Genomic DNA, 25,008 nt, shown 5'->3' with positions numbered 1-25,008 from the left:
CTCACGCTTTGTCTCTCTCTCTCTCTCTCTCAAAAATAAACACTAAAAAAATTATTGAAAAAAAGACTCAATGATTTAGACTGTTGATCACAACGTAAGGTTAAACAATTTTAAGTTCCAACCATTCTTTTTTTTTTTTTTTTAAAGATTTTATTTTTAAGTAATCTCTACACCCAACATGGGGTGTGAATTTATAACCCAGAGATCAAGAATCACATATTCCACCGACTAAGCCAGCCAGGAGGCCCTTAAATTCAAAGCACTCTAATGGCAAATTGGTGATGACAATTATTGGTACTCTTACCTCTTTTATTTTTTCCTTACAAATCTTATACTGCTTCTTCTGACTTTCCAAGAAAGTTGTCAAATCTTTCTTCTGCTGGGCCAAGATCTGTTGCTGGAACTTCTTTTCATCTGCTGCAGCTACCTTTGCCTGATAAAATGACATATACAATCTAGGATAAATTGTTCTTCACACAGAATTCAGTTGTCTATATTCTCCAATGCATGAAAAGAGTCCATAAGCGCTGAATAATGTAATGTTTTTTGAACAAAGAATAAAAAACAAAATAAGGAAATGCCTGCTCTGATTCTCTTGTATCTTAAAAAAAATTGAAATGTTTACCATTGAAAAACATTCCCAACTATGGGAAAAATATGAAGGTAAGCCATAAACATGTTTTATTGAACACACACAAAATACATGGGATGAAAAGTGAACTAAGGATTATAATAAAAGTTGTTTTTTTTTTTTCTTTTTGTATTGTAGGTAGCTCACAGGTTAAATTATAAAAATGGATAAGTAACTATGGCCAGTTTTCTTCCAAGAACCTAACTCTAATTGATTAATTCTTTCAACTATTGGATTTCTGGGTAGAGTCATCTCTAGTACAATAGGCAAAGCTAATAATACTTTGTTTTCTTAGGTACCTGCTACAATCCACAACAGTCAGACACTGGGACATTTTGAGGGCTCCCAAATGGATAGAACACAGACCAAATAAAAGATAACCCAAAAAACGTTGGCTCCTGAAAGTTACCAAATCTGTGTGTCAGGGGACCATTATATCAGCACATACGTAAGATGAGGTACTTAGGAGACAGAGAAAGGATTATGCTTCATGGTTCTTTTTATGTATCTTTTCACCTTTAGCTTCCATTATCAACAGTTTTCCCATTATTAACAACTCTCTCTACATCTTTACCAAACCAAATCCCCAAGAAAGAGTCTGACTGGTTTATTTAACCAATATCATCCCTGTTTGGGCAGAGGTTTTTCAGGCCAGGCTGCCTCACAGCTTGATGGCTGTTGGGGGAAAGCTGCTTCTGCAGTTCTGATGTTCCCTTCCATGTGAAGAAGAGCTTAATTACCGAGACACCCCTGGCACTCTGTCCCCAGTCACCCCATTCCCAGACAGCACACGTTCACCCCTGCTTTCCCACACTACGTAAGTCTTACAGGGGGTGGCATGGAAGGCGACTGGTTTAGTGCTTCCAGTGCCTAGATAGGTGAGTCTGTTTAGTTTTGTCCAGTATTATTAATGCATTTCCCTTCAGACATAAATCACTTCTCCCATTTAACACTTAGCAGTAATCAAAGTCATATTTTGATTCTCTGCCTTACTCTCTCCTCTGTTTTAAAAATTGGTTTAGGACCTGGATGGGGAAGAGAGATGTTTCCTAGAAGATGTAAGCAATAGCCAGGTTAATTACTCGCTGCCATTGGTCAGGTGCCCATTCCTAGTCCAGTGAAGCCAGGGACTGTCACCACTAAAAGGGACTATTTGTAGGGCAGTTTTCTTTTGAAGAGGACTGTGGGTGGGACAGGCACAGTGGCAGGTCTTAACTCTGCAAGTTTCTGTAGGATAGAAGTCCCTTGTTTCTTTTTATTTGTACCCAGACCCCCTCAAGGGATTGACTCCCAGAATGCATTTGCATAGACAAGAACGTAACATATACCTGCAGTAACTGTTCTTTTATTGACGATTTTAAGTAGCCCCACAAAACCTAACTCCTCTTAACTATCACCACAAAGCAACATTGTCCCTCCAACACCAAAAAGCACACCTCTCCTGCCTCCTGCTCGCGTGATGCCACTGGAGCAGGCTTGGCCCGGTTACAGCACAAGGCACGAGCGTGCACACTGACCTCCTTCTCTATGATAGCCACTTGCTTCTTGGCCAGCTTCTCCAGCTCGATGGACGAGTTGTTGGCATGCGTCTCCACCTCCTTCTGTAGCTTGAGGCGGTGCTCGTCCATCTCAGCCTTCAGCTTGTTCTCCAGGGCGATCAGCTGCTTCTGGTGCTGGCGCCGCATCCGCTTATAACCTGACATCTGTTCCCGCAACTCGTTCTCCTGCTCATGCTCATGGATCTGTCGTGTAACCTGATTTGGGTCGGGGAACAGAACTCAGGTAACCAGATTCACGGAAGACAAACTTCCAGGCAAAGTAGAGGAGCGCTCTGGCATAATTCTATCACTGCCACCATCAACTTACCTATTGGCTGAATGCTCACCTGTACCAGGTGCTATTTTGTATGCTCTTTATATTCTTGATCCCTAATCCTGAAAACCATCTCATTCACGCACTCATTTTACTCATTAATGAGGTAGGTGTCACCACCCCCAATTTGTAGATGAAGAAATTGAGACTTGAGGGAGTTCGTTTATTCGTTCAGCCGAACTATATTTACATATTTTTGATATATCATGATACGTATCCTCAAGGTCATATAGCTAGTAAGGCACAGAGCTGGGATTCAGACCCAGGTCTGTCAGGTTCCAGAGTTATGCTATTTCTACCACACCAGGATTCCTCAACGTCAACACTATTGACAACGAGCTGGATGATCCCTTGAAGGGCTATCCTTGCATTGTAAGATATTTAACAGCATCTCTGGCCTACCCACTAGATGCCAGCACACCTCCCAAGTCAAGACAATCAAAAATGTCTGTAGACATTGACAAATGTCCCTTGGGGGGCAAAATCCCTCTGGTTGAGAACCACTGCATTATATCTGACTGCTTGTTTTTAAAGATCATGTCTCTAATAGGAATTTTGAGTATATTCCTAAAGTTGAACAAGATTTATTCCTGATTCTTAATATGAATGAGGGAGACATGGAAGGTGAAAGGAGAGAGAGGGAGGGAGAGAGAGGAAGAGGAAGAGAGAGAGAGAGAGAGAGAGAGAGAGAGAGAGAACACTCTCTTCTTTTAAATCCTCTGTCTTCCACCTCCCCTTCCCCCAGAAGAGATGTTAGCAAATTACAATATATTTATTTACTTGCTCTCCTAAAGAAGAGAAAGCATTTCTATAATTTTTAGGTGGCTACTTTTCTTAGTAATTTTTCCTTCACTCAAGTGAATATTCAAGAAACTCAAGATTGCAAATATAAGTTTGGGCATCTCTTGTTTCTTTCTATTAAACCTTTTCTGATTTTCCACTCCTTCCTTCAATATGTCACCCCTCTTTATTTTCCTGTTAGATTCTCTGCTCACTTCATTCTCATCTTTCCTGTTTTAGGGAAAAAAATTAATTACAAAATTATAACTTCAGCTTTGTTTTTCACTAGTAATTTAGTCACTCCTATCTACTATAAGCCAATTCTCCCCAACCTAACCCTTAAACAAGTTTTACTAGAAATTTTTGTGCTATTAATTCTCTTTACTATTTTCAGTTTATAGGTCAAAGTGCATTTTGTACAAAGAACAGTTTGTTTCTTTGCTCCTTTCAGAAGGTGTCCCTGCATACCAGACTGAGTCCTTACTATCAAGAGAGTGCTGTTCTGTAACTGGATAGTATTATCAAAGTATACCATTAAACATTAGCCGAACTTTGAAACCTTTCCAGCTGAAACTAACACTAGGTTTCATATTCATTTCTCTTTTCTAAAGGACAACCCTCTTTAAAGTATGAAGAACATAAGAGCAGAAGATATTTCAAGACCAAAAAAAAAAAAAGGACAGCATCACCAAAGGGGCACCTAACACTCTAAAGGAAATTTATTTTGTCATCACAATATCATGTTTCTTTTTAATGGACTATTTCATGATAAAAGGAAAGAAAGAAGTCATTTGGAATATATGTGTATATTTCACTTCCTCATGTTTGTGCCTTTCTGAAGTTCAACTATCAGGAAACAACAATTCCAATCAACAGAAAGGATCCCATTTAGTCCTTTCTGAATTTACTTGTTTTTCATACAACTATGGCAGTAAAGTGTCTGTTCTAGGGTAATTTGCATTTGAGATATGTATTATCCCTAAACTTATTTTTTCGCGTTAGTATTCCTTCTTTAATCAGATTCCCAAAGCTGAAGCATGGCACACCCTAAAGCTATCATGACACATTTAACACTTGCCAGCAGGATGTCTGACTAGCTTGTGGTCAAATAGTCTCAGGATGGGTGTTTCCCTAAACCAGGCACCTAAAGATAAAACGGAAATGAGTTGTGTCGGGAACATTTTCTATCTTAACTGGTGAGTGACTTCCTGTGAAAAGGGTGGCCACACTGCACACCAGATCACACAAGTATGTGGCAAAGACAAATTAAAAAGCTCAACATGCTATCATTTACATCACTGAGGTTCTGGAGAAACACATTGCTTCTAAATGCTTCCTGAAATTTGGATAATCACCTTCTTAAACTCCTAATATCGCCTTCCATTTGTTGCAACAAAACACTCTACGTTTCGACGTGACTGCCTTCTTAGGCACATAGAGAGATACTGAGTTTTAGAATTCCATACTCAAGCAAAGTAGACAAATTTAAATAAAAGCATGGCCAGATGTTTTATGTATGAAGTCTAATGTGATACACAAAAATATTTTTATCTACAGTTATGTACACCTGCATGTTTTAAGTTTATACTGGGTGTCTTACAAATATACTATTTGATCAGAACAAAAAAATCACTCATAATTTTAAATTTTATCATGCTATACAGTTTACAATGTCCTTTCACATGCAATTTGTCTCTTTAATTTTTATAAAGCCTAGGATTTGAACTGAGATCCTATGGTTCTTGAATTGCCTGAGGAAATCTACCTCATCAAGGCAGAAAAGAATGAACTTTCTGTTATTAAGTAATGGAAGGAATCAACACCCCCAAAAATCAAAGCTGGAGAGAGTGGTAAGTCTAAGTTACAAGCTAAATAAGTCTGAAAATGAAAGAAAGTTATAGGAATGTAGTGACTGTAGTAGTTTTTATAATGCTAGTTTCAAAACTGTGATTGACTAATAGTGGGCAGTAGCATCTTGCCATGCCCAGTAGGGTCCTTGGACACAAATCTCATTCTCTCCCTTACTATATAACTGACCTTGGCCAAATTGCTTAACATCTTGAAGTCTCCCAAGAGGAGCCACTGCTATGATGAGATCACTAATGGGATAACACTTGTGCCCAGCAAGGTGTCTGACACACAGATGTCTGATATATGCTGATTCTCTTTCTTGTCCTGCCGGGGTCTGAGCAGTATGTCTCTGTTTCCCTCCACCAAGCATTTCCAGTGATGCGGACATAGATCAGAACAAGTAGATCCAAGAGAAAGGGGAAGTCTAACAATAAAACTGTACTGGTTTTATCCAGATTGTGGCTTATAAAATAAGTATGTATAATTTATGAAACTGAATTATTAACCATTTCACGTACCTGGAGTAATATATAAAAGTTAAGAGCCATAAAGTTAGACTGCGCTTTTTCTGGAAAATTTCTACAGTCATTCCATCTACCTTATTTAATTCCAGCAAAAATTTGGACCTAAAACACACTACTTCATCCAAAGTGTGCTATCTGCCTACCAAGTTCAGAACACTGCACTAGAGGGCTAATAAACAACTTCCTGAACATAAAAGAGAAGCACGGTGACTGGTAATGTTACCCTCTTAAGAGATCAAAGCCAACTTATGCAATCAAAATAATACATATGATATTTATGATAAAAACTGGTCACCTCAGCTCTTAGAATAAATGAAATTTATAGCAAATTCTTAAAAAATAATACAACGGGTCACATTTTGACATTAGAAATTTGACACCCCCCTCTTTAGAATACCTAGGGAAAAAACGTTTTAAGTTCATACCAAAATTGATGATGGATAATAGGCAATTCTGCCTTATACATAAACACTGGCATGAAGAACTTTGAAATGTACACCTGCAAATCCAAATTCTCCTGTGATAGCAGAACTGGAAGAGACTTCACTCATTCACTTGTTCATTCATTCATTCAACATGCTTATTCAGAGAGTTTGGTCATGGGAGTTGGGCATATAGACTGGGCAGCATAAGTGAAAAATGGTATCAGTAATGATCTTAGTGAGATTAAGAAGCCGAGAGAAAGGAAAGAGGAGCTACACAACATTCTGATAAGCATCCTCTGGTACACTTATACTATCCAGGAAGAGGACACATCTTCAAGCATTTAGAAACAGAACAGTGGGGCTGATGAAAGGTGAAACAGCATTTACTGCAGAGGCGCTAATATTTTTATGCTCGTCTATCAAACTCATTCAGGTATCCAATTCTCTAATTAGCTGAAAATTAGGTTGCGTTTTTAAAATCAAAATGAAAACTCCATTTTTATAAGAGCTTTTCTATTAAATCTGGTAAAACGAAAGTAAAAGAATCCCTATTTGTTTGCATGGATAGAACAATCATTTCTGTCTACACGCTTTCCTAGAGATTAGAAACTAAGAGTTTTGTGCCCCTGTCCCTAATGTGTATTCTTCTTCTTCTTCTTCTTCTTCTTCTTTCTTCTTCTTTCTTCTTCTTTCTTCTTCTTTCTTCTTCTTCTTCTTCTTCTTCTTCTTCTTCTTCTTCTTCTTCTTTTTTTTTTTTAAAGTAGGCTCTACGCCCAACATGGGGCTTGATCTCACGACTCCAAGATCAAGAGTCACATCCTCTACCAACTGAGCTAGCCAGGCACCCCGGCCCCCGGCCCAAATGTGTATTCTAACATACATTTACCTGTGTAGTAAGACCACTCATTCCAGTGAGAATTCCTTCAGAAGATCAAAATCTGAATTGTTTGATAGATATGGGCTTGGTGCTCTTTATATTAACATCGACTATGGGAAGGAACTACCATATGACCCAGGACATTATGAAATTTTAAGAAATGACATCAGATGTAACAACAGCTGAAAACACTCTCATGGGTTACTAATCCAATTAAAATATTAGGATCTCCATTCACCAGTAATAAAAACTTAAGGAAGGCACATTTCAAAGGCCCAATAAATCAGATGAGAAATTCTGAAGAACTATACAAACAACTCCTTTCTCCAGATAACGAATCAGTCCAATATGAACTTTCTTACAGGAGAAGAAAAAGAAAGGATGAAATAAAAAAGGTTCCATGATATGCCCTTCTTTTTCCTAGTTTTTCAAAATAAAGTCAATCATCTCTGCCCTTCAATGATTATAATACAAATATACCTGATTCTAAAGTTTCCTCAGGGTTTCTTCTGCTGTCTAGGTTCACAGTCCTTGCTTTTCCTTTGTTACAAACGTAATTGTGCAGCGGTGCATAAGAACACAAAAATCTCAGTGTTAAGGGGCCCAAATGGTACAAACATCTAGCAGTAAAAGCCTGTAGCCCATGGACTGCATACACTGGTCAATAACCCCATTCAAAAGCACAATGTACAAAAAAATGCCAAGGGCAAAAACCACAGGTGTAGGCCTCTTTTAGGTTTATGTAGAAGAGGTAGGCTGATAAAACAAATTTAATGAATATAAAATTTTTTGTCAGTTTGCAAGTCTGTCTGAAATATAAACTCATTATCTATTTATTTAGGTATTAATTGAAAAAATAATTTCTAAATTCCTTTTTCTTTTTGCTGTTCACTTTTGAATCACTCTGTGACTTGCCAGCACTTCTATTTAGAAGACTGTAAAGAGTTAAACCAAAATCAATCAACATAGTATTGCTACCAATCATGGGAAGTGAAGGGAGGTTTCAACAATGACTTGATTGTTATACTGGACTTTCATTTTCTCAGCATCTTGCTCCTACCTTTATGTCATTTAAGTAACTTTAGTCCTTTTCCTTTGAGCTGAGATCCATGAAAAGCAGTAGGGTTCATGATCTACTCTTAAAATTTGGATACTTCTTTTTGATATTCCAGTGTCCTGACTTATATATTCCTATTGGACTATTGGAATTAACCTTCAAAACAACATAGGTCGTAGAACTGTAGTACTTGGTAAGATACATTGAAATATCCATACCAATAATTAGATTGTCCAAAATGAGACATGGAACTGTGTAACGACTTTCATACCACTTTCCCCTTCTAATCATTCATTTTTCTTCTTTAAAAACCATTGGATGCAAATACCACTGACCTCTAATAAACTTCCATCAATCCCACCATGACTCCCAAAGCATTACATTTGGAGAGGGCTTTCTGCATACAACAACTTATCTTGCGGCTACTGCAACAGCCTATCAGCTACTCAGTTTTTCACTTAATATAGGGGCAGGGAGCCTTTTAGCAAATCCAAAGTCCATCAGAGACTGATCTCAGCTGTTCTCTGTCTGGGCACTAGGAAGCCTATAGGATTCAGAGGGGTTCCTGAGGACTTTGCCCATAGTCCTGAGGTGGCCTAGTAGGGAAGCAGAGAAGACGACTGCGATGGCTGATAGGCACAAATGTGAACTTCAGATCACTGTGGCATGGCAGTAGTAACATCACACTCGGAGGTAGGAGAGGTCATGAATATGTGATGTGAGAATGAGGGTGTGGCAGGTGACAAAAGGAGAGAATCTGTCCCAGACGGGGGGAAATCCACTTGGTATAATGTTTGTTTCATATTCAAAACCTGCTTCTGGTGCTCTGAGTCTCAGTGGCTGTTCACCATTTCTCCTCTTATTTCAACATGAGCATGTCTGGATAGACATACAAGTCTCACTAGAGTCGGTGGTAAGTAATAATATTACATAAATAACATATTTTTTTGGCCAGGTATCATAACATGAAGCTATTTATTAATAAATTCATGATGCTTTATGTAGACTCAAAAGCATGTCTTTTAGGTGCTTAGCAATCATTAGCAAACACAGAATGGACATTTTTAGATCTCTATTACACAGTATAACATTCATTTAAATGAAAAATTGCCCATTAAGGAGATGACAAGAAACTTCTACACAAAGGAACTTAAAGGCAGGCTTACTGATAAGGAGTCTCAATTAAATTGCTTGCTTTTAGACAGCAGCAGGCACAGCCATATGTAGGTGCTTTAACTTCCATTTTCCTTATATTTATTTATTTATTTTAAGATGATAATCCATTATCCATTCCAAAGATAATCGAAGCTTTTGAAAGACTTGAGAGATAAAAGTGGAAATCAGGTTTAAAAAATAGGACAAGAAAAACAATTTCTGGGTCGGCCTCGGATGATGTCATCATAGGTTCTAAATGTAATAGCCAGGCAGTACACACTAACTCTTTCTGCCCATGTGACCTCTAGCATCAATCTGGGCAAAACAATGAATATTTCAGTAATTTTTTGGCCGTGAAGTGAGATTCAGAAGCAAAAGATTAAAGAGAGTTTAGAGTGCCAAGGGTGAAGCGGTGTGTGTGTGTGTGTGTGTGTGTGTGAGTATGTGAGCGCGCACGCGCACGCGTGGGGGGCCAAGGGGAGGAGGCATGAAAACTAACTCTTCCAGCACACACCCCTTTTGCTACTACAAGGGCATCCAGCAATCACATTTGCAATAGTAAAAATGCTGAAGGATCCTACAGTATCCCTTCTTCCACAACCACCCCTATCCTCTCCTACAAAGCCCTTCTTGCTTTATTGGTGCCACGGAATTCTTCAGGGGTTAAATGGGGAAGTGCAGCCACTACCATTGTTGCAATAAATAAATGAATGAACCAGAACGAACCAGCAACTCGGCCCTGGGAAGCTAGTATCTTATTTTCTACAATTACATCCATTAACCAGCAATGATATATTTGAAAAAATATATTGTGTTTTATCTTTTGATGTGTGTGTATACATTACAGACACACATGCATCTATACAAAAAGAAGCACAGTGCCCTGCATACACATACATCAAACACCTTTAAAAAATTTTTTAGCGTTATTATTTCAATGAAAAGACAAATAGCTTTTAAAAAATTGGATAGGTTAGCAACTTCATCTCAAAGGCCTTTTATTTTGCACATACAGCATATATAAATACACACACACACACACACACACACACACAGGTTTTTTTTTTTTCCATGCCGTAGATAATGCTAAAATATCTGAGATCAGGTTGCCATGCCAACAGATTTTTTCTAAAATGAATAAAATTATTAGGAGGGAGAAAACATTCTTGACTCCTTTCCTCCCATCCATGAAGCCGAGAGAGGCTCAGGGAGGGCGAGAGGCTGCCAGATGGGGAGGAGGGGAAGGAAGGGAAGGTGGGTAGAGGGGTGTTTGCTTACCAAAGATGCTGATTTGATCGTGGCAAAGCGCTCTCTGTTCCGGTAGTGGAGGGCCTGGCTCTGAACTGACTGGGTAGGCCGCGGCTCAGGCCTGGGATCGCCGTGGCCCGCCTCATCCCTTATGAATACATGATCCTGCAGAAATGGATAAAAACAAGGAGAAAGTCCAGCTGTGCTCTTTCCTCGCCGGCTGCCTCTCTCTCACCCCTCTTTCTGCACAAGCACTGCTGTTTGAAATGCATAGTTTAGCTCTCTGCTAGTCCCCGCAGCTCCCACGGTACAAAATGAATAAGCAACACATTGCAGCCTTCAGTTAGGAATGTCAGCTGATCGCTAGTGGGATGCCTTCTGAATCCCTGGCAGGCTTTTTCTTTACCTCCAGAATTACATATATGCAAAAGAAAAAAAGAATAGAAAAAACAATGCAATGTACAGACTCCTTAGAACGGTTTGCTTAAAACGCTGTAACCAAATAATTCCTTTAAAAATGTCATGTCCATGTCTAGCAAGGAGGATGCTGGTTGCTTTTAACATAAAAGCGAGCCTCCGCCTCATTCCCTTGAAAGATCTGCTTTCTCAATTTAATTTTATTTGAGATCTGTTCGGTAGGATCATCGTTCTGCCTAGAACCAGTGTAGGCTTGTGCTGAACTGCCTCTCTATCTTGTGCTGGGAAGATTCGGCAGTCACTGAGGGATCCTGCTTTCCAGTCATGATCGTACACAGTTCTAGCACCTTCTCTCTACAGCTTCTGAAAGGATTTTTTTTTAGATTTAAAGAGACAGGCATGCAATTTAAACCAAATGATACTTTCACAAATTCTTCCTCAACTCAGTCTCGGTATGGTCACCAGAGTGAGTGAGGCTGGGATTTAATGCCCTTGGCTGATTTAATCAAATCTGTGCTTCTTGATAGGCAGAGATGATTAATCTTGGTGTAACGCCCAGTGAAAAATAACATTCCCTGGAAGGGTAATAATGGATGTTTCTTAAATGTAATTTAAATGAGTTTTAAAGGGGAAAATGCTTTCAAAGGGGGATGCTTTTCTCTATAAAAGATGGAGTGGTCAGTCAGTAAGTAGCTCTAACCCTTCAGGGAAAAAGATACTATAATAATAGCTCAAAAACATGTACAACCATGGGGGATTTTTAAATAGTACATGTTCAGGAGGGGAAGGAGAAATTAATTCCCTTATTGTCCTAGGGTTTTAAGAGAATCCACTTCTCTTTTGTGAGAAGTCGGTTTTGCATTTTGTCTATGACTATTTGAATTTTTTTTTAAATAATTCCTCTTTCAACAGAAAACAAAAATTGAAGAGGTTTAGAAGACACGAAATTTTATTATATAGTCTAAAATTTTGAAAAGTCAAGACACATATATTCTTGAGGGAAATTAAATTTTATATTCAGGTTTTTATGTAAAAGCCAAGAGCCAAGATTAAATTTACCATTGGGCTGATTTTCTTTTTCCTTTTATAAATTTAGAATGCTCCAGAATGTTGGGAAGGTATATGCCATTACATCTATATCTAGAGATTTTTTTTTTTTCAATTTACTGTATTGAGGTCTAGTTTGTTTTTAAATAATGAAGGGACCTGTAAGGCCATTGGGGACATATACGTCAAATTCAAGGATATGCTACCATTGTGCTGTCCTATAAGATATGTAAAGTTCAGTTCCCAGGTCACACCAGTTATATTTCAAGGTAGCCACTAACTATGGCTACCATACTGAACAGTGCAGATACAGTTCCTTTCCATCACTGCAAGAAGTTCTATTAGATAGTACTATAGGTTAAAAATATATCTCAACCCATATTTTTGAGATTTATATGAAAAAAACCTCGAAAGGCCAATTAAAACTTTTCTATATTATTTCCCAGGAAATCTAACCTCTTATTTTATAGGGCAAAGAGAGATCAGGTGTGAGACTGGGATGTATGCACTAGGTTTAAGGTTCTAGAGAGGAAGGCACTGGGATCTACCGCCATTCACATTGCTGACTGTTTATTAGTAAGTTACGTGTATCCTAATATTACAGTCCCAGAAAAACAAGGAGCTTCTAACTGCCACTAAGCAGATGAGACAGATGAGGTGGAGTCCTGTGGTTTTACAGGAGGGCTTAAGAAGTCAAAGTTTTGGTGATTATTAATTAGCTAACATTAAGTAAACTGACTGAGATGTAGCAGCTAAGTTTCAAATTGTAATAACCTGATTTACAAAGGTAAATAGTGACACCAGAATCTACACTGTTTGCTGAACAGAATAAAGTGAAACATATTCACGCACAAATGTGTATAATTTTACTACTATTAGTCTATCTTCTCTCAGATAAAAATTAACACGTGTGGGTTACCTTGCTTATTAGCAAATTAGAAGTCACATTATATTTCTTTTTTTTAATTAAAAAAAAATTTTAATGTTTATTTATTTTTGAGAGAGAGAGAGAGAGCGTGCGCACGCGAGCAGGGGAGGGGAAGAGAGAGACAGACACACAAAATCTGAAGCAGGCTCCAGGCTCTGAACTGTCAGCACAGAGCCCGATGTGGGGCTCGAACCCAGGAACCACAAGATCATGACTTGAGCTGAAGTCAGATGCTTAACTGAATGAGCCACCCAGGCGCCTCTTAAATTTTTTTTTTAGTATTTATTTTTGGGAGAGAGAGAGAGTGCAAGGAGGAGAAGGGCAGAGAGAGAGGGAGACACAGAATCCAAAGCAGGCTCCAGGCTCTGAGCTGTTTGCACAAAGCCCAACGCGGGGCTTGGACTCACAAACTGTGAGATCATGACTTGAGCCGAGGTGGAACGCCTGCCTAACCGACTGAGCCACCCAGGCGCCCCTCACATTATATTTTCTAAGTTTTTAAACTGGATACACCAGGAAAGTTAAGACTTGAAATCATAGTGATTTTAGTTAAAATGTAGTTAATTCAATAACCCACTAAGGTATATTTTAAACATAATACTATTTTAAAAGCTAGTCTGAGAATAGGTCTAAAATTTTAATCTACTTCAAATATAGTAAATAATGTCAACAGTATAATTCTTTATTTCAGCTTAAATTTTTTTTCATTTTTAAAAGTATTCTTAGTTTTTCACAGCAGCTTCATAACATATCACCACACTAAAAGCCTTCAAATGTTATGCAAGAGACCACAAAATGAGGTAAAATTTTAGCCTACTAGTGGATATCCATTTCAAATGCATAAGAAAATGAATTTAAATCATTTTTTTTAAGATTTTATTTTTACATTATCTCTATACCCAACATGGGTCTCGAACTCACAACCCTGAGACCAAGAGTTACATGCTCCACGGACTGAGTCCCAATGAATGAATAAATGAATTTTAAAATATTCAGTTACATTGCATAAAACAAGTTTAAAATTCTGAAGACAACTTAAACAATGAAGCAATTTTGAAATGAGGGAAATGTGACTTGAGAAGCAAGTACAAATAAATTAAACTATCAACTTTACTGGGTGTATTGTCTGTCGGTTATACTGTCCCTTCAAATCGCAGTCCCTTCGAAAATGACCACCATATCTGACTCCCAAACTTTCTGAATTGAACACATTTTAAGATTAATAATGGAAAGGGACAATTTGCTAATTAATGCAGTTAGGCACTGATGTATATTATTTACAAATAACGTGAGGGGCAACATCTTTGATGTTGAATAATGATTTTTAGAAGATTAAGAACAAATATCGGAGCACCTGGCTGGCTCAGTCGGTAGAGCATGTGATTCTTGATCATGGGGTTGTAAATTTGAGCCCCATGTTGACGGAAGAGATTACTTAAAAATAAAATCTTAAAAAAAAAAAAAGAACAAATATCATATTCTATTTTACCAAGACAAATAAATCATAGGCCTTGTTTATAATTTATCTTGAACACAGTATCATCTGGGAATAAACAAAATTGCTCTTTGAAATACCAATATGGGTGAGGACCAGTTTTAAATAAATCTGTGTTAACCAGGTAAATTTATAACGTTCCTTCACTGTAAAAAAAAAAAAAAACAAAAAACTTTTTCAGATTAAAAAAAAAAAGCTGTCATAACGTTTGTTCGAAATCATTAGTAAAAAGAATTGAACTTTTATACAATATAGTCAAGTATATGAAGCATGAAGCACAAACTTTGCTATTATACCCTGGACAGAGGGCTCTACTTTTATTTAAAAGTTTTTCTTTAAGTTATCTATTTATGCTTCTGAAATTAAGATTCATGGTGTAGTCACTTGTTTAGAGTTTCCAGGTAAACTTGAAATCAACTCTTGGAAACCACTGTTCTGGACTCTGTTGTATTTTGGGTATATCTTTATCATACTATCACATACTTACTTGTGTGTCTGTGTGTGAGGCTGTGAGCTTTCTGAAGACAGCAAATGTGGTTTGAAAACTCTGTCTCCCTAGCAGTTCCTTAGTGCTTGACACTTAGTAGGCATTCAGGAAATGTCTGCTGAATAAATGAGCTCAAGAATATAGGTCTGAGAAGAAATCAGGTCTGAGAAGATTCTGAGAAAATGACATTTTCTCTTATATTATTTAACAGAATTCGAATCTGTATTTCGTAAAAACCTGCCACTCTGTACTCTAAGGAAGTCATAAAATAGTGACACACAAGCATACCTTGACATGGGGGCAGGAAGAGGATCTAAAAATGGCTTTTATCGGATGATGAGAAGCTTTTTTATAGACTCCCACACTTTTTACGCTGTGCAGAAGGGATCAGCAAACCTACTATGCCTTTTGTTTCTGTTCATTTCAAAATTATTCAATTACTACATGAGCAGTTGTAGCTATCAACAGCCGGGGCTGGAGGAAGGGAAGAAGATGGACGAGGCTCTCTTCAACCTGGGAGGGTGGCTACGAAGGAGCAAAAATGACTAGCGTGCTGAGGATAAAGATGTTACCATAGAGACTGGTCTGTATGACTGCCCTGCTTGAGAAACATTACCTTCATATGTTAATTTACTTTTACTTTGCCAAATGTGAGTTGAAGAGTCAAAGAACCCGCCCCTCTCCTCAGCAAAAATAATAGGAAAGGCCACTGAAGCAAGTGAAAATTAAACTAGAACATCCTATCCCCTCAAGGACATTTCTTTTTTTTTTTCCCTCCCACAAAAATGGTGAAAGCTGTTCTTTTTTTAAAAAAGAGGAAAAAAGAAAAAAAAGAACTACCATCGACTAATAGGAAAAAGGGCAAATAAAACTTTAGGAATTAAGACAGAATGATCTTTTAAAATAATACCTAAAAGGGGGCCATGATGATTAGAGTTCATTAGGCATGTCTAATATAATAAATTGAAAACGAATACTTTAATATATTAAAATCTTATGATCTATATTAATAGAAAGCGGCAGCAGGCAAAGGTAAGTGACTTTAGACTTTAACAAAATAAAAGTATACCTTTTAATTGGAAAACTGAATAGATTTTGTTGGTTAGAATGCTATTAAAATCTGTTTGCTACTGCTACATACATACATACATACATACATACATACATGATTTTAAGGAGTGGGGTAGAGGCCGAGAAGCAGGCTAGGTGACAGCAAAACACCTAATCTGGATTGAGAGTTTGTCCTGGAGCCATTTGGGAATAAGTGAAAACTGAGGTGTACGTAGAGTTGTGTCCTGTAAAAGTTCACAAACCGTTTATTGAATGCTTACTGTGTAACAGACACTGTGCTGGGTGGTAGGAGAAGAGAGACGCCCTTGAGGAGCTAACAGTCTAGGATACGGTGATTATTCTGTTTTTCTTTTTAATTTTTTAAAATGTTTATTTATTTTTGATAGAGACAGAGCACGAGTGGGGGAGGAGCAGAGAGAGAGGGAGACACAGAATCCGAAGCAGGCTCCAGGCTCCGAGCTGTCGGCCCAGAGCCCGACGTGGGGCTCGAACTCGCGAACCCTGAGACCATGACACGAGCCAAAGTCGGACGCTCAACCGATGGAGCCACCCACGCGCCCCAGTGATTATTCTTGTTATTGGAAAGAGCAGGGTGGCAACATTAGCAAGGGAAAACGAAAGAAATGCTTAAAGTTTATTTTGTCAGAATATACTTTTAGACTTATCAAATCATTTGTGCTCAAAGGGAAGATTAGATTAGGGTCCCTTCAGGGCCTGGGAAAGACCAGATTCAAGGTGAGGACTGGAGAGAAAGAAATAACCTGGAATTCTAACGTCAAAGGAAATTTTTTGGTGTCCCACTTTACATTTTTTTGGGGCTTGATGTGTGATAGAACCATCTTGCTAAAATCAGGGCATCTTTATTCTGGAGGCAGAGCAGTTAATTGCAAGTCATACTCTTATTGGTTGCACATGGCCTTTAAAAGTAAATTTACTTCCTATATAAAACGGTAATCTGTTCCATATCTACAGTTTGACTAATTTAGGATAATGCCTGCTTGGTTGTAACAATCAAGGTGGGGGGGGGGACACAAATGTGTATTTTGATATTTATTAAGTTTGTTCTAATTACTGGAGTATAATTATTGGAGAAATGCTCTTCACTCAAGTCTTTTAAACCATAAAGATAATACTTAAGATTATTTAACCCTTTTAATCCATATGTTCAATGAACCAAAATAGCATGATGTTTAGTCTCTGGCAATTAATTCATTCCCTGTGTGTGTGTATGTGTGTGTTTTTAATTTTTTTTTTTTTTTGCATTTATTCATTTTTGAGACACAGACAGAGACAGAGCACAAGCCGGGGAGAGGAAGAGAGCAAGGGAGACAGAGAATCCGAAGCAGGCTCATCACCTGAGCTGAAGTCAGATGTTTAATTGACTGAACCACCCAGGTGCCCCTGTTTTTTTTTTTTTTTATTTGTTCATTCTTGCATTCTGTAGTTATTTACTGAGTGCCTGTGCTGTGCCAGGCACTGTTCTAGGTGTTGAGATACATTGTGGAGCAAGGCAGGCACAGTCTTTGCCCTAATGAAATTTACATTCTACTAATGAAATAATAGATAAAAAATTTAATACATAATATTAGATAGTGACAAATATTAAAAAGAAAAGAAAATAGGATAATGAGGTAATGGGTAAAACACTGTAATATGGTAATTCAGTGATATATAGGTTTTTCTAAGATTCTGGTCACAAACCCAAACAAAACTGGTAAATGTTTTGTAAGACAAGTTTGACCGCTTCCTTTCAAAAACATTCTTTGTGGTCACAAATTATGGTGGACTCCGAAATGCACCACCTAGATTCCCCTCTAAGAAAAGACTTGCTGCCAGAATCCTCTTGGGCTGTCAGTCCATTTAGGGGCTGCCTTGGCTGCAGAGAGCGGCCTTGTGCAAGTTCATACCCTTCCCAGGGCGCTCACGTTCAATGACTGATCTGCGTGAGGGTAACAAGGCACAGCCATTCTGGCTTAGTTTGGACAACTCTGAAGGGTCATTTTAGCCCCCGAGCTCCTTGAGAGCCATCTCACTTCAACTTTGCCCTCTGCCCAATGCGGCGCCCTTCTCTCTCTTCCACAGGTGTTGATCCCCAAGGAAACTCCTAATAAGCAAATGAATTGCTGCATGAAATGGTCTCAGCTCTGCTTCCCAGAGAATCCAACCTGTGACCTAAATGTTACCTGTACCTACGTGTCACCACTATGCCGTCTGCATGAAGAAGGAGGGACTGATCAGAACAGTGGCTTTTAGAAAAATCCTCCTTTTCAAGTGAAATCCAAACATAAAATGTAAGGTATAAAAGCAGGCCTTGTCCTGGGGGAGGTATGGATGAGGCTTGTTCCCGAGGCACCTCTTTACAAAATAGCTTAAAAGTCACATTAGAGATCTGCTTCTTTTTTTTTTTTTTTTTTTTTTCAACGTTTATTTATTTTTGGGACAGAGAGAGACAGAGCATGAATGGGGGAGGGGCAGAGAGAGAGGGAGATACAGAATCGGAAACAGGCTCCAGGCTCTGAGCCATCAGCCCAGAGCCCGACGCGGGGCTCGAACTCACGGACCGCGAGATCGTGACCTGGCTGAAGTCGGACGCTTAACCGACTGCGCCACCCAGGCGCCCCGAGATCTGCTTCTTTAAAGATGACAGGAAAAGAAACATAGAATTTAAGACCTGGAAGGGATCTCTGAAACCACACAGAACAACTCCTGATTTTACAGATGGAGAAACTGAGGCCCAGAGAGGTTTGCGACATAAAATAACACTAACAGTTGCAGACAGAATTATAAACTAGTTTCCTTATTCCTGTAATCCATTACATAAAATTTTCTATTGAGAACTTAAAATCCTATTTCATTTATGTTCCCAAGTGGAAAACTTTTAGTAATTCAAGCATACCAACAAATATAAAGTTTCTGAATACTTTTTTATTTCTATTGTGTTTAAAATGATATACATATTAAAATTTTTTAATGTTTATCTACTTTTGAGAGAGAGAGAGACAGAGAATGAATGGGAAGGAGCAGAGAGAGAGGGAGACACAGCATCCCAAGCAGGTTCCAGGCTCCGAGCTGTCAGCACAGAGCCCAGCATGGGGCTTGGACCCACCAACCGCGAGATCATGACCTGAGCCAAAGTCGGACTCTTAACCAACTGAGCCACCCAGATGCCCCTAAAATGATGTATTTTTAAGCCCAGGTATAGGATTTAAATGGGTCTCATGAAGAAATATCATATTTAACACTAAGTTTTCATATATAACATATTCTACTTTTATTGTCTGCTTATATTTTCCCCCTTTTTTATTGTGGTAAAATACACATAAATTCACCATCTTAATTATTTTTAAGTATACAGTTCGGGGCTCCTAAATACACTTCTAATGTTGTACAACCATCACCACCATCCATCCCCATAACTCTTTCATCTCGTAAAGCTGAAACTTGTCCCCATTAAACAACTCTCCTTTTCTCCCTTCAGCCCAGCCTCTGGCGCCCACCAATCTACTTTCTGTCTTTATGATTTTAGCTACTCTAAATACCTCACATAAGTAGAATCATACAGTGTTTGTCTTTTCATTACTGGCAAATTGCACTCAGTATAATGTCCTCATGGTTCATCCATGTTATAGCATGTGACACAATTTCTTTCCTCATTCAGGTGGGATAATAGTCCACTGTATGCATATATCATATTTTGCTTATCTCTTCATTCATCAATGAACGCTGGGTTGCTTCCATGTTTTAGCTATTATAAATAATGTTGCCATGAACATGGATACAGACATTTCTTTTAGATACTACTTTCATATTTTGGGAGGATATATACCCAGAAGCAGAATTGCTGGATCATGTGGTAATTATGTTTTTAATTTTTTGAGGAACCACCATACTATTTTCCACAGCAGCTAGACCATTTTACATTCCCATCAACAGTGCACAAGGATTCCAATTTTTCCACATTCTTGTCCATTCCTGTCATTTTTTGTTTTGTTGATAGTAGCCATCCTAATGGGTATGAGGTGGTATCTTATTGTAGTTTTGATTCGCATTTCCCTAATGATTAATGATGTTGAGCATCTTTTCATGTGCTATGGTTTTTATTTTCTTTGGAAAAATGTCTATTCAAGTCCTCGCTCATTTTTGATTTGGGCTGTTCGTTTTTTGGCTGTTGAATTTTTTTGTTTTTGTTTTTTCATTTTAAGTTTATTTATTTTGAGAGAGAGAGGGAGGGGGAGAGAGAGAGAGAGAGAGAGAGAGAGAGAGAGAGAGAGAATGAATATGAATCTAAAGCAGGCTCAGCACTATCAGTGCAGAGCCCCATGCGGGGCTCAAACTCACAAACCTGTGAGATCATGACCTGAGCCGACATCAAGAGTCGAGCACCACCCAGGTGCCCCTGGTTGGTGAGTTTTAGGAGCTCGCTCTCTATTATAGATATCAATCCCTTATTAGATATGCAAATATTAGATAAGCAAACATTAGATTTGCAAATATAATCTGCAAATATTTTGTTATATTCTGTGGGTTGCTTTTTTACTCTGTTCATGTTGTCTTTTGATTAGCCTGCTTATATTTTCAAGTTAATTCATTCAGTTTTATTTGCAAATGTTTTTTAAATTTCTTCCATCACACTTTCTCTATATATTTATTTCATAATAAAATAGAAATGCATTATATAACTTAAATTATTCCTGACAAACATTTCGTATGGATCAAATACAACTACCTTCTATTTCAGAATATAAATTAACATCTATCCTTAAGTGATTATACCATGCAAGAGAAAAAAATATTGAAAAACCTGTATTATCATAAGACAGCTCTGTACCATCACACAAAAATTAGAATTAAAATCCCCAATAAGTTCAAGACTAGGGTTTTCCTTCTTGTTGACTATGCTAGTAGTATCTTCTAATACTGTTCTCATTTGAGGGGTCCTGGATCCAGTGGAAATTCTTTTCCTTTCATCCCTGTACCCATGGAGCCCCAGAGGGAACAGAAGGGAGAGAGCCAAATCTGTCAGCATTCATGATAGCTCCTTCCAAAAAGAGATTCCAGCAAAACCTTCTTTTCTACCCTTCAAATATAGGATCACTTGCCCATGTTCAAAGAGAGCTGGCTGCCAATGCTGAACTCTTAGTGGATTTCTACTTTGGTCTGGTATCACTCCTTTCTTCAAAATGCTTCCATGGCTTTCTGATAATCAGGGTCCTTGCTGTCTCTCTGGACTCCATTCACTCTTTACATAGCTCACCAAGCTCTAACCTCTCTGATCTTTTCCCTCTTCCTTGAATATACAAAGTTCTTTTTGTCTCAGGGCCTTTGCGCTTGTTACTTTCTGACTCACCTCCTTGTCTCACCCCAAGTTAGCTAGCTTCTACTTATCTTTGAAATTTTAGCTTAAATGTCACTTCATAAGGTAGTCTTTCCACTACTCCCTGATAGACTAAATCCTTTTACCCAGAGCAGAAGTTTCATAATTACATGATATAGTTATTTGCACAGTTATTTTCCTAATCTCCCCCAGAGACAATAAGTTTCATGAAAGCACCATGTCTGTTTTATTTCCTATACATCCACAGGACCTACCATAGTTCCTAGCACATAGTAGAGGTCCTCACCAATTTTTGTCAGATAAATGAATAAGTTAATCAGTTTATTAAAAAAGTTTTTTTAATGTTTACTTATTTTTGAGAGAGAGACAGACAGAGGGTGAGCAGGGGAGGGGAGAGAGAGAGGGAGACACAGAATCCGAAGCAGGCTCCAGGCTCCGAACTTCCAGCACAGAGCCCGATGTGGGGCTCGAACTCACAAACTGCGGGATCATGACCTGAGCTGAAGCTGGACGCTTCACTGACTGAGCCACCCAGGCGCCCCAAGTTAATCAGTTTAGAAAATAGATGTGTATCCTTTCACTACTTACGACCAGGGACCAATGTATTTTCTCCTGCCCTTCATCCTTACCTGTTCAATTTCCTTTTCCTTCCCAGGAAAATGCACCAATTGAAGTCTAAGTACACCGGAATTAGGGTGTAATTATTGAGATTTATTAAAATAAGTACATACACACCTTACAAGGAAAAATAAAAAAGGATTCTTTTTTATAATTCTACACTATGGACTATTTACCTAAAGTCACACAAAACATTTTTGGGACTCTGTCCAAAGAACTATTGATAATTCTGTGAAATACTCATAGAAAATGCTCCGAAAGGAACTTTATGTTTTTTTTTTTATGAAGTGCTTCAACTTATGAAACATGATAATCCTGTATGAAATGAGAATCTTTAATTGGAAAAGTAAAAATACAAAAACAGAATTATTCACTGAAAAGTCAGAATATTTCAGCTGACAGAACTAGTTTTAGAATTAGAAATAAATCTGAGAACAACAGAAAAGAATAGAAACTGTATCTAAAACAAATGGTATCTTGGGAATATACATTAAGAAACATACTTATTAAAAAACTTTTTTTTTTTAATTTTTATAGAGAGAGGGAGGGTGCGAGCAGGGGAGAGAGGCAGTGGGAGAGACAGAGAATCTCAAGCAGGCTCCATGTTGAGCGTGGAGCTCTATCCCATGACCCTGGGATCATGACCCAAGCCAAAATGAAGAGTTGGACGCTCAACAGGCTGAGTCATCCAGGCGCCCCAACAAACAAACTTCCGTGAGCATACTTCTGAAAGGGTACAACCAACGGATTATACTCAGGAAGCTGTTAAGATTTGCAGTTTTAGGGGCCCCTGGGTGGCCCAGTCCGTTGAGCGTCCGACTTTGGGTCAGGCCATGATCTCACGGCTTGTGAGTTCGAGCCCTGCATTAGGCTCTGTGCTGATGGCTCAGAGCCTGGAGCCTGCTTCGGATTCTGTGTCTCCCTCTCTCTGCTCCTCCGTCGCTCATGCTCTCTCTCTCCTTCAACAATAAATAAACATTAAAATTTTTTTAATTTTTTTATTTTTATTTATTTATTTTTTTTTAATTTTTTTTTCAACGTTTATTTATTTTTGGGACAGAGAGAGACAGAGCATGAACAGGGGAGGGGCAGAGAGAGAGGGAGACACAGAATCGGAAACAGGCTCCAGGCTCTGAGCTGTCAGCACAGAGCCCGACGCGGGGCTCGAACTCACGGACTGCGAGATCGTGACCTGGCTGAAGTCGGACGCTTAACCGACTGCGCCACCCAGGCGCCCCTAAAATTTTTTTTTTTAAAAAGATGTACAGCATTAAAGTTATTGGTTTAGAGAGGATTTTATCAATTTCTTTGACTTGGAGGCTATGGATTTATTTACTTTTATTTATTGATGATGGTAGACATCAGAGCAGCAAGAGGAAGACGAAGAAAATAGGCCCAGCTATAGCTTGCAGAGTCCTTTGTTACCTTTTTACTGTAAGAGAACTATCAAGGGCTTGGTCTAGTCCCATATTTCAGTTGTAGAAAGAGGACGCTGACATGTCTGGATGCTAAGCGGCCTGAGCTGGCTTCACTACGATTGGTAAAGCCTAGAGCTGCGGAGGGTACCACGGAACCGAAACCTACCTTCTTGGGCACAACAGAGGAACTGGAATTGACTGGGCTTTCATCATCGTGCATCAAGACAGGCTCAGAGCTGTTCTCCTCCATGACCTCCTGCATGCTGTTCACACTGCTGCTCTGGCTGCCTGTACTCACAGACACACTTGGGATGGAATGGTTGCTGCCCAGGCTGTCCATTTCCCTGATCAGGCTGGCTCCATGTTCGCTGTCCTATAAAAATGGGGCATGGGGGTTAAAAAAAAATGACTAGAGATAAAGTCCCAATTCCTTGACTAAGCTATTAAGCACACTCAATTCTGCAGTGCCAAGTTGCTTTTCTGCCAAATCTGCCAAGATAAACTTTTTATGCAGTGACTCCACTACTCCCCCCCATTTTCAGACATCTCAAATTCACTTCTATGCCTTCCTCAGGGGCCATTGTGGACATGGGTCATAAGGCCCCAAATGCTGCTATCCCAGGGCTTTCCCCTGTCAGATGCAATGATCATATTATTGTATGGCTATTCAGCAAGCAGAAATCAGGCCAGGTTTGTAAGAGACTTTCAGGGACAATCAAGGTGCTAGATAAAGACCGTACATATTTACAAATAGGGTGGTGGTCTTTGGAAACTAAGACAGAGTGGAAAGAGTTTCCAGAGAATCGACAAGCAATATACTCCTTGGCAAATCACTATTGAATAACTTCATGCCTAAGCAGGGATACTATTTCTACTGTCCTGGATAGGTAATTAAATTCTGCCTCCCTCAAGCAATTCTATCGTGCATACCTCTGTAATCTTATTAAATATATCTGTTAAATAATACTGGTATTCATCACTGCTATTCCAAAGACTACTATTTGAGAAGTGGTAAAATAATCAGCACATATAATTTACTCATCACAGTGGGATATCTTTTGATATAAGATTAAATAATATAATTAGAGCACCTTAGTTCCAAAAAATATCCTATTTTCAAAGAGTCATACTGTGTGTATCTAACTTTAATGAACTGTTACTTAGCCATGGCAATATAAGGAATCACTGGCATAGGTAATTTGGGTAATTTAATATGGCAGATAACACATTACATGTTTAACAGATTTATTTTCCCAATTAAAGGGGAATATTGGTATATGTGCAATCAAGAGATTTTATAGTCCAATTCAGTTTTCTGAATTTCATTTTTATAATTGTTATTTTTTCTTTCACATCAAAAAGGTAAAATAAAATTCATTGTTCATTTCTTTCCTCTTTTCTATCTAGTTTTAAAGGAAGAAGATTTTTTTTTTTTTTTTAGTTTACCTATCCATTTGAGAGACAGCAAGAGTGAGCGTGCATGAGGGAGGGGCAGAGAGAGAGAATCCCAAGCAGGCTCCACACTGTCAGTGCAAAGTCTGACATGGGGCTCAGTCTCACAAACACGAGACCATGACCTGAGCTGAACTCAAGAGTCAGATGCTTAACCGACTGAGCCAACCAGGCGCCCGAGGAGTCCTTTCTTTTTGTTCAAGGCTCTAATATTCCTGCTCCTATCTCATGCACTTCCTGAGATCCTGCTTCTTTAACTATGTCTGTTTCTTCTAATTTCCATGCCTCTGTCCTGACTTCTTCCATTCTGCCTGTAAACA

General features: G+C 38.6%; 1 protein-coding gene across 4 annotated transcripts in view; it reads right to left on the bottom strand.

Moving 5' to 3' along the window:
- The window catches only part of TAOK3 (TAO kinase 3), a 180,998-nt gene that overhangs the window by 23,561 nt on the left and 132,429 nt on the right, over positions 1–25,008 (bottom strand). For all 4 annotated transcript variants that reach the window (XM_030336404.1, XM_030336405.1, XM_030336403.1 and 1 more), the window contains 4 exons: positions 23,403–23,609; positions 10,451–10,585; positions 2,149–2,385; positions 305–433 (listed from right to left, as the gene is read on the bottom strand). In XM_030336404.1, the coding sequence (XP_030192264.1) occupies positions 305–433; positions 2,149–2,385; positions 10,451–10,585; positions 23,403–23,609 (708 nt within the window). The remainder of the gene's footprint in view (positions 1–304; positions 434–2,148; positions 2,386–10,450; positions 10,586–23,402; positions 23,610–25,008) is intronic.

The sequence above is a fragment of the Lynx canadensis genome, chromosome D3 (assembly GCF_007474595.2).
Source record: "Lynx canadensis isolate LIC74 chromosome D3, mLynCan4.pri.v2, whole genome shotgun sequence".
In the NCBI taxonomy this organism is placed as follows: domain Eukaryota; kingdom Metazoa; phylum Chordata; class Mammalia; order Carnivora; family Felidae; genus Lynx; species Lynx canadensis.
Note: the sequence above shows the minus strand (reverse complement) of the source record. Positions and strands in the feature narration are given on the sequence as shown.